The following is a 12649-nucleotide window of genomic DNA, read 5'->3' on the forward strand; positions in this document are numbered from 1 at the left end:
GTTCAATGTGAAAGAGTCTGGGAGGTGAATGCGATGGCATTGCTCAGATGCCCTTGGCCTGCTTCAGGGACATACTACTAGCTACACACAGGTCCGGCTTTGTGAGTCTCACACAAAGGCCACACTGTTCATCTCCCCTACTGAGGCTGGTTCTCCAGAATAACACCTTTGTGACATGCAGAGCTGTACTCAAGAAACGAGTGAAAGACAGAGGAGAGAAGGTCCTCTACACACCTCTTGGATTCGTTCAGTTCTGCAAAATAATCTTTAGTTTATATATATATATATATATATATATATATATATATATATATATATATATATATATGTATATATATATATATATATATATATGTATGTATGTATTTATAAAATGACAAAACAGGAAAAGTAGCTGTTGATTTATGATTTATTACTCCGGTGTGCATCAAGTGACTGTGTTGATGTACGTGATGTGGTAATCGTTCCACAATTTCCTGTGGTGTGAGGTGGCCGTAAATAATGATGAATTGCTAGGTACAACAAAGACTCACCCTTCCGGGACACAATGTATCCTGGTCCCTATGGCAGCCTGGCAAACATGGACATGAAGACATGTGAACACTCCAATTAAGAGCAAACACTAAGAGAAAAGGCGAGTCCTAATGGGAGTCAATTCTCTGGTTGAGTTTAACTGGATATGCATCTGTACAAACAGTCAAGGTTTGGTGTTAAAACAAAAAGATATACAATAATAATGACAATAAACTGTCAGATTGTATTTATACTGTAGGTAGAACATCATGTTTAAATGTGTAACATAACTGTATGTCATGTATTTATCACATTAGCAACTTTTTTATAATAGACAAAAGGGAAGAAAGGTTGAATTTTTTATGCAAAGTCCACATAAATAGCCATATGCAGCCCATGCAGGTCAAATAAAGCTCCACAAAAACAAAGTATCTGACACGTAAATTCACACATAGTGCACCTATCCACATTAACTTGATCCGGTTAACAACAAGCCCAGAGATTTGTAAATTAGGTCTCTTGGTGATGGATTGCTGAGTTGTGAGGTTAAGTAGAGTTCACTGAATAAGCCTCCTCAAGGCTTAATGGGCATGAAGGCTGGAAAAGTTCCCAAACATCAGCAAGTATTGAAGTGAAAGTCCCTCAACTCTACCAACAGAAGATGTCCGGTACTCAAACTAATTCAGTTAATATTGTATATGCTCTTTTATTCGAAAACAACTGGAGCTTATACACAGTTGAGTATAAAAATTGAATAACATTAGATATGCAAAAATAAAGTAAGGTAACTAACAAGTAAGACAGTTAGTACATTAGGATAGATGTTCTTCAATTGTCAAAAGTAACCTAAATGATCGATATGTTTTTGTTAAGATATTGATTTCGATACAAATCACAAAATCAGCTAAAAATGTCTAATGATATCCGAGAAGATCTGTGATGTCTGCTATATAAAAATATTTTAATAACTTATGTGAAAGTTCTTGTAAAGTTTTTTTTTAATAATTACATATTTTTTAATAATTCCATAATTTCACTTTATTTTGTAAATAATTTAAAATATAAATATGTAAATATTTTATCATTATATTTTAGTACTTTTATTTGAGTTGTTTTTTATTAAAAAGTAAATTAATTTATTTGAATTGTGTTGCAGAGTAAAATTAAAAATGCATTTAAACCCCATTTAAAATAGACATCTTAAATAATTCAGTTTAAGACCTTAAGATCAAAATAAAGCAGATGCTTAGCAGCAGCAGCAGCAATGTACACCACAGTGGAGACAGCTGAGCATCTCTGGTCCAACTGATAAGATATTTTAAATGCTTTATAGGAAACAGCAGGTTATAATCTGCAAATAATGTGAGCCAATACCCCTGAAGATATTGATATTTCACAGCTTAATATTCAACCTGAGGAAACATACACTGACAAGCCATTTGCTAGCAGAGTCAGCTAGTTAAGTCTTTTTATTATTAAAGCTCTGTATTAAATGATGTTGTGTTATATATATCTATATCATATCTATAACATATCTATATATGTGCTAAATGCTATATTCTAAATGTAATAGTAATGGTGAAGATGTGTAAGGGACATCTTTGCTAAATAGCTACTTGTATGGAGTTTAAAAAAATGTTTGAATTAACGTTAGCTAGCTAGCAACAAACCTAGCACTGATTAATGTTGATCACTTGGTTAGGTAACATGATTGTATACAACTGTAGATATGTATTATGTACAAGTAATTTGTGCTGAAATTACTTGTGCATTTTTTTATTATTATTTTTTTTTATTTTACCAGAATTTTATACTCTATATTTTTATGCACACTACTTTTATTCAGGTGAATTATTACAATATGATGTTAGCTCAAGTCTGTGTGTTCACTGGTGGTAATTCAGACAGCATACAAAGCTTACTTTAGATTAGGTCTACAGAGCAATCTATGCAACAGAGGCAATAGGAAACCTTTTTGTTTTTAATTGAAATTTTGATTTGCGTTTGCTGCGTTATTCCAAAATAAACCCACACGCATTTTTAACACTCAACCACAGAACCACAGATCCTACCATAATAATGTATATTTAGACGGAATACATAATTAGAAATGTACCAGAAAAAAATAAATTTGTTATAACCCTATCAAACAAAAAGGTTATAATCCTATCAAAGTTTATCAAAGTTTCTGTATATAGTAATAACAAACCCTTGTCTATAAACATGAAACACATAACAGCATGTGTTTTGATAAGAAACAAGATTTCACAGTGCTTCATTCATAGCACCTGCTAATAAACTGCTGTAAACGCAATTTATTAGTTCTACCTGGTGTAAAAGTACCACTGTGTTTTGGAAAGTCAATGAGGCAAATTGATGATGGGGAAATAAAACAGTATGTATTGGTCATAATGTTCTGCCAACATGCTTATCCTTTCAGAATGACAACATAACACTGAAGTCTTTGCATAAATGTGTGTATATACCAAAAAGTGCAGCTCAAAGAACCAAACCAATGACTGATTGACTGATTTTACAATTTTACAATAAGGCAGATTGCTAACAAGCATCACAAAACAACTTGTTTAATTAATGGCATATAGTTTTCAGAAATAGAATTTTTTTATGAAATCTTCCACTGTCACCAATATATAGCAAATTATATATGAATTTATGATCAGGTTCTTTATTAGTAGAATTCCCCCATGGATGGTGTGAATCTTGCAAAATACAAAATGAAATGAAGGCTAAATTCAGTATACAGTATCATACACTAGTTAAACAATTTTGTTTCATTGTAATTAACTAATTAATTACATTTTCATTACTTCTTTCTCTTTATGTATTACATTGTGTTGTTAGTGGCCACTTAAATGATATAAATGCTTTGCTGCAGACTGCATTCAAGAACATAAGTTTAGTTCTACCTCATTCAGTTGATTTGCATAGTGAAAGGGTGTTCGTCATATTGAGGAAGTACAGTAAGGCTGTAAATATTTTTTTCATTTTGAACATGTAGGCTAACAGAAAGCAGTAGTTTTCTGGCTCTCGTTGCCTGTAACCAATATCCTATTTGCAACCTACAGTGAAACATGGGACATCCAAAAGCACCCTAATCTTGCCTCCTTGACAATATCAAACTAGGAGGATTTTTATACTATTTACTCCATCATCTTTTTCCCCTCCCAATATGCTTTTGGAGTAGAAACTAACATACACTGTCCAATCAATGAACAAATGACACTAAAGGACAGATCACTGGTTTAGTGGATTTTGTTTTTTTAAATGAAAAAATTACAGAAAACATTTTCAGAGAATGTTACAGACTTGAATCTGTTACAAGTGTAGTTGTAATGACATTAGCTCTATCCATTAGCAGTTGGCATTAACCAGTTGAGATGTATTTGAAATTATTTATAATTGATTCTTTAGAGAAGGATATTAATTATGGATACATGTACACCTACATATATTTAGTTATTTTACTGTATTGACTAAAACCACACACCTGATGCTTGTCCTTGTTTTAATATTATAAGGAGTTATAAAGTGGCACATTTCCAAATGGATTTAACTTCTTTCTTTTTCATAGATATTAATATAGTGCTACAGTTATTTTACCAATATACTGAATGTGTACATAGTTAGAATGCATGCCATGTTAATTTAAAAAACGGTGTCACACACCTTCCAAATCTTAAGTCCTTAAAATACTAAAGATCTCCACTATACTGCATATATGAAACACTGATCATGTATAGTTAGTTTTACTTGTTTTTCTCTGACTTTAGAATTGTTTCTTTTGTAACCTGAGCTTTTCTGCTACCTGTATTTGAAAGATGAAACAAATAGCTAGAAGATATTTATAGATTGTGGGTTGCTTTGTATAGCTCCACAAAAGTAAGCAAAGTGGGTGGAGACAATTTCAGGGCTGAGCCCATAACAAAGTGTCCTTCACGGCATGTTACCACAACATGCGTCACGGCTTTGGGAACTGAAATAATGTAATTATGATATCTGGTTGTTTAACAAATGGCAAATTTAGTTTCTGAACATGTACATTAATAGAAACCAATGTAATAAGCTTTTACAATAATATGTCTGTAACTGTTTTGTTTTTTTTTAACGATTAACTTGCCAAGTTTCACTAGCCACTATTTATCAAAGAGGTTTTATGTGTTTTTACCGACAAATATATAAGCAAATGTCATGGCCTTGAGCCACCCTTTGATAGATGTCTAGAGATCTCACACGCCTGTTAGAGGATGAGGTCATGTTTGGTTTATAGGAAATCAAATGCAGTGTAGATACTGTATTTTTGGCTGGAAAGAAGAAAAGGACGAACTAGTCTTCATATTGAATGTCAAATAAAAGTACTTTGTAAACACATCCTGAAATCGTGATGCTTTTCATTCTAGTCCACCCCCTCAGTTCTGTGGTTTCTTACTGCCAAATATGCAGAACCTATTATGTTACCTACAGTTTCAGCTTCCTATTTTACCACAAGTGCTGAACATTCGATATGTAGACAGGACAGATAGACAGATAGAAAGAGAAGAGCAGGCTTATGCTGCTCAAGGTTATTAGCAAATAAAATTGAGGAACAATAACCAGGCTCAATCCAGACAGAGCCAGAACACAAAACAACAATGTCTGTTTAAAATGCTTATGGAAGTGAATGTAGAATGACAAGCAAGATCTCTGGATTAGATATTATAGGTTTGCTCTTTTTATGTTCTCTGGATTTCCAATCATACAACTTGATGCATATATTAAAATTCTAGCAAAACAAAAGCCCAAACAAACTTATGTTTATTTCTCTTATCCTTATGGTTAATTTCTTATGCATATTCTAATACATTTTACTTAAGAAATGGCCCATAGTCTTTACAATTATATTGACAAGAACTTTCAGAGTTTAACATTTATACACAAAATATAATAATAAAATGTGTCTTATAATGATGGCAACCTGCCCATGGCTTAAATCATTTAATGCATATAAAAAAATGCACACATTCCAGATAGTCATTAGACATGGCACCAAAGTTGACCGTATTATCATCAACTGCTACAAGAATGTCAAAAATTAAGATCTCACATTAATAATATGCAAATGTCTAGTAATAAAAAAAAAAATATATATATTTTGCCTAGAAAAATAAGTCTAACTTACAGAAAAGGCCTTAAATATAAACCTATAATTAGTTGCCCTTAAAAAACCCCATGCCGCAATCTGCTTGATCAGACTTGTCTATTCCTGTAGGTAGGAAAGTCTGTAGGTGAGACTTATCTGCTGTTGCTATGTAAATTTTGCGAGCACTGCTTATGGTGGACAGGAACTTTTCCAGTTGATAAATTTCACTTTGGGATCTTATCTTTCAAGCACAGCCGGGACTTTGTCTTCACGGAAATGAAGAGCAAACCATTCACATGAACATACACAAGCACACAAAAATACATCTCTGTATACACCTATTAATGAAATGTGATACATCTTAATGTGTGTGTGGGTGCATGTGTGTACATATCTCACATATACGTGCGTTTATCTCCTGCAATTATTGGAGAAATTATCTTTGAATAATGTGTTGCAATACTGAACACATTTTAGCTTTAAACCTTTAAAATACAGCATTGATTAAATTCCGCACTAATAAAATGATATTAATCACAACATACCCACTTCACAGAAATGTTGCTGCAAGCTTCACTGCCAGAAAAAAAGGTATGACAAAGGTACGATGTACTGTAAATGTATATAAAATATATACCTATAGATACCCATCATGTATACCATGAAATGTACCATTTAGAACCTTTTTTCTGAGTTTGTACCTTTAACTTAAAAGGATTGCATACAGATGATCTCACTACTGTACCTACATTTTACTGGTTGTAGCAGATGAATGAACAGTTTCAGACATACACTCTCAGAAAAAAGGTATTATAAACTGTACACTGGATTGGTTCATTTATGCCCAGTTACAAGCAACATTTCACATTATTAAAAAGTACCATTCATCAGCCATTCTTTCTCTTTATTCTAAATGCATAGTATTGTAGTAGCAAAGACAACCACTGCGTAATACATGAACAGTCTCCATGAACATTCCTACATCCAACTCTGCAGTCTCATCTCCTGGGCTGAATTTCTTATTCAGGTTCGCTGTGACAAAATGCCCATAAATTGTCTTTAATGGGCAAATTGATACCTAGACATTCTGAGATGAAGCTTCTAAGTTCTTTGGCCTGTAAAAAGTTCCTTGGCCAAGGTGAAAACATAATGAAACGTTGTTGTAAGAAAAAGAACAGAGTAAGGCATCCAAAGCAGGAAGTCTTGGCTAGATTCACCACTGTGATTTCCAGTTCAGGCCGTTACCCTACACAGAAGAACAGGAAAGAAAGGTTATTAGTTGTGATAGCCATGAAGTTTTACCTATTTTACATGAAGTAAAATAGGTAAAAATGTACAGTAGTTATACTCAGACAATTGATTCTCTCAGGTTATTTTCCTTTTTAAACACACAGGAAGGAAAAATGTTTGAGTCATGAAAGCACTGAAGATTAAGTGAGGAAAACATAATGCCACATGACAACACTCTCCAATCCAGTAGGACTGTTCAGTGTTTTTGCCCCGACTTGATTAGTGTTCTCTTGCCCAGTTTGTGCCTTTCACAACACAAATCTGACTGCTGCATCAGCTAGCAGGTGCAGAAAATTCCCCCCAAAAATGTGGAAAAAGAACCAGAATCGAAATCTGACACTGCAAGAGTGAACAGCGAGGAAGTTGAGAGTAAGGGAGAAATAGAAACAATCAGGTTAGAACTCAGAAGCAGGAAAGCAGGACTTCCTGACAAGTAGTAAAGTAAATAAAAAGGAAGTAAGGGTCTGGCAGATCAGTGGGGAAGCCCCAAAGGTGATGACTCTTGTGTGTAAGTCATAGGACAAAAGAGCACAGTACAAGGAAAGTGGAAAGAAAAGGTATGATCACAGAGCTGCATACGTTAGTGACAGGTTTCCGTCCGATGTCAGACATGGGAGGGCTGATGTTGCCGCTCTGACTGGGTTGGGAGACGAGAGAGGCTCGTGGGATCGTAGTATCATACGAATGGTCCACCTGTAGCTAAAGCCACATATATGAAGAAGGAGAAAGCATGTGTGTGAGAAAGATGTGCTATACATAAATCAAATATTAAATGTTTTTTGGCAAAACCTTTGCAAGTTTCTTTCAAGTTTTACTTTTAGAGTAACTAAACTCAATGTTGCACATGAATTTACATAGGCAACACCCGATTGGTACATACTGATACTCACATTTGTCACTCCTTTGGTGATAATTGCGAGCTCCGTAGGCTGGTACACGGAGCTGCGCATCTGTCCGTTGTAGCCGCTATATGGAGACAGAGGCTTGTTACCTGATAACACATGATTAAAAAGTCAGCGTGAGAAATCCAGGTAGAATTTAAATTGTCACAGCACTAACAAAAACTAACATGCTTCACAGACCACAATATTAAATGCAATTAAAATGGAGAAAAATGTCAGTCTTGTGCTGATGTTGGAAAATAACATGTATTGGGGTGTGATGAAAAACGCAGCCTCCCACCACCGCATTGTTGATCATCATGTACATCAAGTGTAATTTATCACAGCATTTAAGTGAAGCCTAAAAAGCAGCAGCTAGAAAGTTAGACATGGGGTTATTTGATGACTAATTGACAGATCACTATAACAGATATGCACTAAAACAAAACATGAAAAATGGGCAACAGTGTAACTAGCTGTAATGAAGTTAACTGTAAGAGCTATATTATGGTATTAGATCATTAAAAGAAAGCAGTAAAATCCATGTTAGGAAGGTGGGTAGGAACGCTGGGAGGGAAATGCTATTGCCACACCTCAGTCTCGGTAGAGATGTGAGAGTAAACAAAATGATCTGAATCATTGTTCTGTGAAACATGTTAGCTATATTGACTCTCATTACACAGGGTTTGGTGTGTTCTCACTTTGCTCTTCGCTGAGTAATGTAATCAGACACACGGCCTGTGTGTGGGTGGCATGGGGCTAAAATGGAAAAACTGACTTACTGTGACGTTTCTTTTCAAAAGATGAACTGTTTTGTTTTCACAATCGAAATGGCTTAGCAAACACTAAACAAAATAGCATGAGAGCAGAATGCTGGCCTTTTGATATTTGCCATGAACAATCCATGAATGTATGCTAATTGATGATCGAGAAAAAGAGAACGAGAGAACAATCGAGTGAAACAATGACAGAGAAAGAGGATGGGAGAGAACGGGAGAGAGAGGACATGTGCAAAACAATGTGATCTAAAGACTCATGTTCTGCCATTAAAGACACGATTTCAAACGTCAGCGGATCAAATTCAGTAGTGTAAGCAGCGGGCATTAGCAAAATACAGCTTTCTCTCTATCCCATGCCTTTATTTTTTTAAGGCCATCTATTGTTTTTGTCATCCATTTTAAATTGGTTCCTGTAGAATGTTTAACAGCAATAAATCTGTCACACAATTCAGTAGCTTGAATGCATTGCTCAACTCATGAGCCATGACTGAGTGCTTTTTCAGGTTAATAATTAGTTCAACCTAACAGATTCAATTTAAATTTCTAGGATTTTGTATCTTAAGAAAATGATTTATTTGATCGTGCCAAAATAACACAAGTATGCAGAGTTGTATAAATGCTAGGAATGTGACCCTTGGAAATCAGGAAATCAGCTTATAAACCACTTACAAAGCACATAGCAAAACAACGGAAATTAAAAAAAGATTGTGTACCTGTTTTGGGTTCGTCCATAGAGAAGGCCTTATTTTCCATAAACATGTTCTGTGAGCTTTGCTCTTTGAGGATGTTCTCATACCCCACTGCATGGTTTGTGTAGACATCAGAAGGGATGGATGATACGCTGTCTGAGTCATCGGTTACCTGGCACAGCTCGGGCACTGTGTAAAGCAATAAGAACACCCAGGCATTAGCCACCAGTGCTATAGTGAGGGTCGGGTCGCCCCATGCAGGGCTGCCTTGCTGGGCATTGCCGTAAGTGTACATGACTATCCATGCAACCCAAATGCCCAGTGAGAACATTCCAGTGAGCAGGATGAAGACACCGTCCTTGTGCCAGCGCTGGTGCTCGCCGAACAGGATTGATATGGATGCCACAATGACAGCCACCAGTAGAACCATAACATAAATAAGAGCCATTACAAAGTCTTTGTTAGCAATCAAGCATGGCACAGGCAGACCAAACGTGACATTAATGGGCTGGCGGACCATGGTGATAATCAGCCATTCTGTGTTGATGATCACTTCGACCAACCAAAGCGCCAAGGCTCCGAGGCATAGTGCCCAGGCTCTGGGTGCCTTGTTGTACCTGGAGAGGATGTTTAGATTTATGGCTTTCATAAGAAGGCAGGAGAAGCAGGCTGCAAACAACACACCAAACAGGAAGCGGCGCGAGGTGCATGTGGCAAAGTCCATGCCCACGATGAAGGCAAATGCCAGCCCAAAGAGGCCCAGAGCACCCACAATTAAGCCAACGTCCAATGGTACTGATCTACGTCGCCTGCTATCCGACATAAATGGCAGGCTGGCAAGGAGAACCATCAACAGAATGAGGCATATCAACACACCGGCGGTGGCAAATGCCTCCAGTACGATGCCCCAAACTGCACCAAGATCGCACAGGTTATAGTAGAGAGAGCTTACGTTTGAGCCACAGCCCTGTGGTGCCCCTGTTGAGCCAGGCACAAACGCAACAACCAGAGCAATTCGAAGGTTCCAGAAAGATCTGGGAATGAAGGAATCCATGGCTGAGATCTCCTGTGTTCAAACACACATAAGAGACCAGACATCAACCAAAAGAAGCATTTAGAGAGAGCAGACAGAGAACTCTACTAAAATGATACAAAACACCTAAAGACAAAAAACAACTGAGGACAGAAACTGAAGACAATCTCAACGTTCTCATTAAATAAACACAAGTTTGTGCATGCTTGAAAGAGGTGCCCTGCCCAGATGTGCGAGTGTGTGAATTTGTGCTTATATCTATGGGAACACCACAGAAGGTCTCGGGACGAGAACAGGAATATCTAGACCTGGTGTTGTTCCACAGAGCTCTGTTAATCATTCATGAGTTTTACACAATATTGACTTTATTTTCTAATGGTAGGATTGGGGCATTCTTAAAGGGTTCAAAACTGCTTTCCTTTGTTATTATTTTATTTTAACTATGTTTATTAGCTGTTCGGTGAACAGTTTTCTGTGTTTTTAAAACAGACAGATTCACACACAGACAAAACCATAGCTACAGTAAGATGATGGTTACAAAAGATCTTGGAATCATTTAAACAGGAGCTTAAACAATGCAGCTTTTTGACAAAATCTGGGTGTGACATCTTAAGATGATTAAATAAAATAAAAAAGCTTAAAAATCAAGTGCAAATTTTGCTACAGACACATAGGTGATCATAAACCAGTGTGTTGCAAATCTTCTCAATTGCAGGATCTTAAAAATGGCTTTAAAGAAATGTCACATATGTGGTTTAACATCTAAGTTGAAAGAGCTTCACTTGATGGCATTTCAAACCCAAACCCAAAGATGCAAAGATGGAATAACAACTAAAATAAGTGCTAAAACAGTCCTGAAATGCAATGGCATATATCACTGTACAAAACCAGACTCATTGTACATTGATGGTGGACGTTGCACCTCTTTATTTCTCTTTACACAGGATTTATAACTGTTCCGCATTAACACGTCTGTCTTTGTTTATTCAAAACAATCTTGTCATTTTCCTATCCACAACTCTAATCTATGTGTCATGTAATATCAACAGCAAAATCCACAGTGTTAAAATTAGACTTAAATTAATGCTTAAAAAATACAAATAAAATTGATGATTATTTGATTACTGATAAAGACAAATTAAAAACATACTTTAACCTAAAAATGTCCCAGTTAATAATACTTAATACACTGTAAGAGTTATCCTCAAAATAATGTAAACTATCTACTAACACTTTAATAACATTAACCTTCTAAAGTAAAATTATGATCAGAATTATGATTGACTTTTAATCGCACCAATCAGAGCACGAAATCGCTGAGCGATAGCCAATCAGATGCGGGTAGAGGCGGGTCAAAACACACCTGCATAAATCATCAAAGTCGTATTGATATGTTAAGCTAAAAGTAATTAAAACTTTCTTTACACATTTGACTTTAACTGTAAATAATAAAAAGGTGCCCAAGTGAACCGATAAAGCATATTCTTGTAAAAGATTAGGAGAAAGTGCACTTACTTGGATGAAGCTGTAGTCAGAGATGAAGTTACTCTAAACGTATGTTTAAACGTCTGTTTATCACTTCAGTTCTGTGTGGGAAAGAAATGTTTACACTGCGAAGTTGACGAAAAAAAGATTTCAAACCCTTCTAAGTGATCGACTTTTTGTGTTTCACGTCATATCTTCCGAAGCGTTGGTCCGAACGGGTGTGTAATCTGTCGTGCTCTTCACTGATAGCGTCGTAACGAACCTGCTACTTCACTAACGAGGCGCGGGGACGTGCTTGCGGGTGCACGTACGAGCGCGCGCACGCGCGGCGTGAAAAGTCGTGCACTGTTTATGATGACTTCAACCTGAGTGTATAGTGTAGTCTTTACTGAGGGGTCCTTTTCTGTGAGATATTTAATGCAGATTTCATACTATAATCAGTGTCTTACCCGTCTTGTAAATCCCTCAGCTTTGTGCATTAAGAAAATTGAATATACCACACACACACACACACACACACACACACACACACACACACACACACACACACACACACACACACACACACACACACACACACACCATAATATAGTAGTTATTACAATCCAACAATTACAATCCAAATATCATCCTGTGGATAATGTAGACATGAGAAATAGTGCAGTAATCATAAAGGATGTCCTCAGCTTATTCCAAGGCTCAGGATTTGATTTTTAATCATGATTTATAATCATACCACTCCATACCACACCAAAAGAGGATGGTGTTTTTGAACAATAGATGTAGTCACCAAGATGCTTTACCAAAATCCTAATTCAGTTTTAGGTGAGTAGGAATTCCTT

The 12649-nt window shown here is 36.2% G+C and overlaps 1 protein-coding gene across 1 annotated transcript; it reads right to left on the reverse strand.

Moving 5' to 3' along the window:
• Positions 1-5215: 5215 nt before the first annotated feature.
• Positions 5216-12122, reverse strand: gprc5c (G protein-coupled receptor, class C, group 5, member C). Its single transcript, XM_027163158.2, has 5 exons — positions 11838-12122; positions 9314-10355; positions 7831-7931; positions 7520-7639; positions 5216-6896 (listed from the first exon to the last, which is right to left on the reverse strand). The coding sequence occupies exons 2-5, from the start codon at positions 10341-10343 to the stop codon at positions 6864-6866; spliced, it is 1284 nt and encodes a 427-aa protein (XP_027018959.1). The 5' UTR covers positions 10344-10355; positions 11838-12122; the 3' UTR covers positions 5216-6863.
• Positions 12123-12649: the final 527 nt, after the last annotated feature.

The sequence above is a fragment of the Tachysurus fulvidraco genome, chromosome 8 (assembly GCF_022655615.1).
Source record: "Tachysurus fulvidraco isolate hzauxx_2018 chromosome 8, HZAU_PFXX_2.0, whole genome shotgun sequence".
Lineage (NCBI taxonomy): Eukaryota > Metazoa > Chordata > Actinopteri > Siluriformes > Bagridae > Tachysurus > Tachysurus fulvidraco.

Excerpts from the sequence above, each read along its gene's own strand:
- gprc5c (XM_027163158.2), bottom strand. The coding sequence starts at position 10,343 with ATGGATTCCTTCATTCCCAGATCTTTCTGGAACCTTCGAATTGCTCTG. Across the intron at positions 7,640-7,830 it reads TCACCAAAGGAGTGACAAAT|CTACAGGTGGACCATTCGTA; the intron begins GTGAGTATCAGT and ends ATGTGGCTTTAG. Across the intron at positions 6,897-7,519 it reads GACGGAAACCTGTCACTAAC|GGTAACGGCCTGAACTGGAA; the intron begins GTATGCAGCTCT and ends TCTTCTGTGTAG.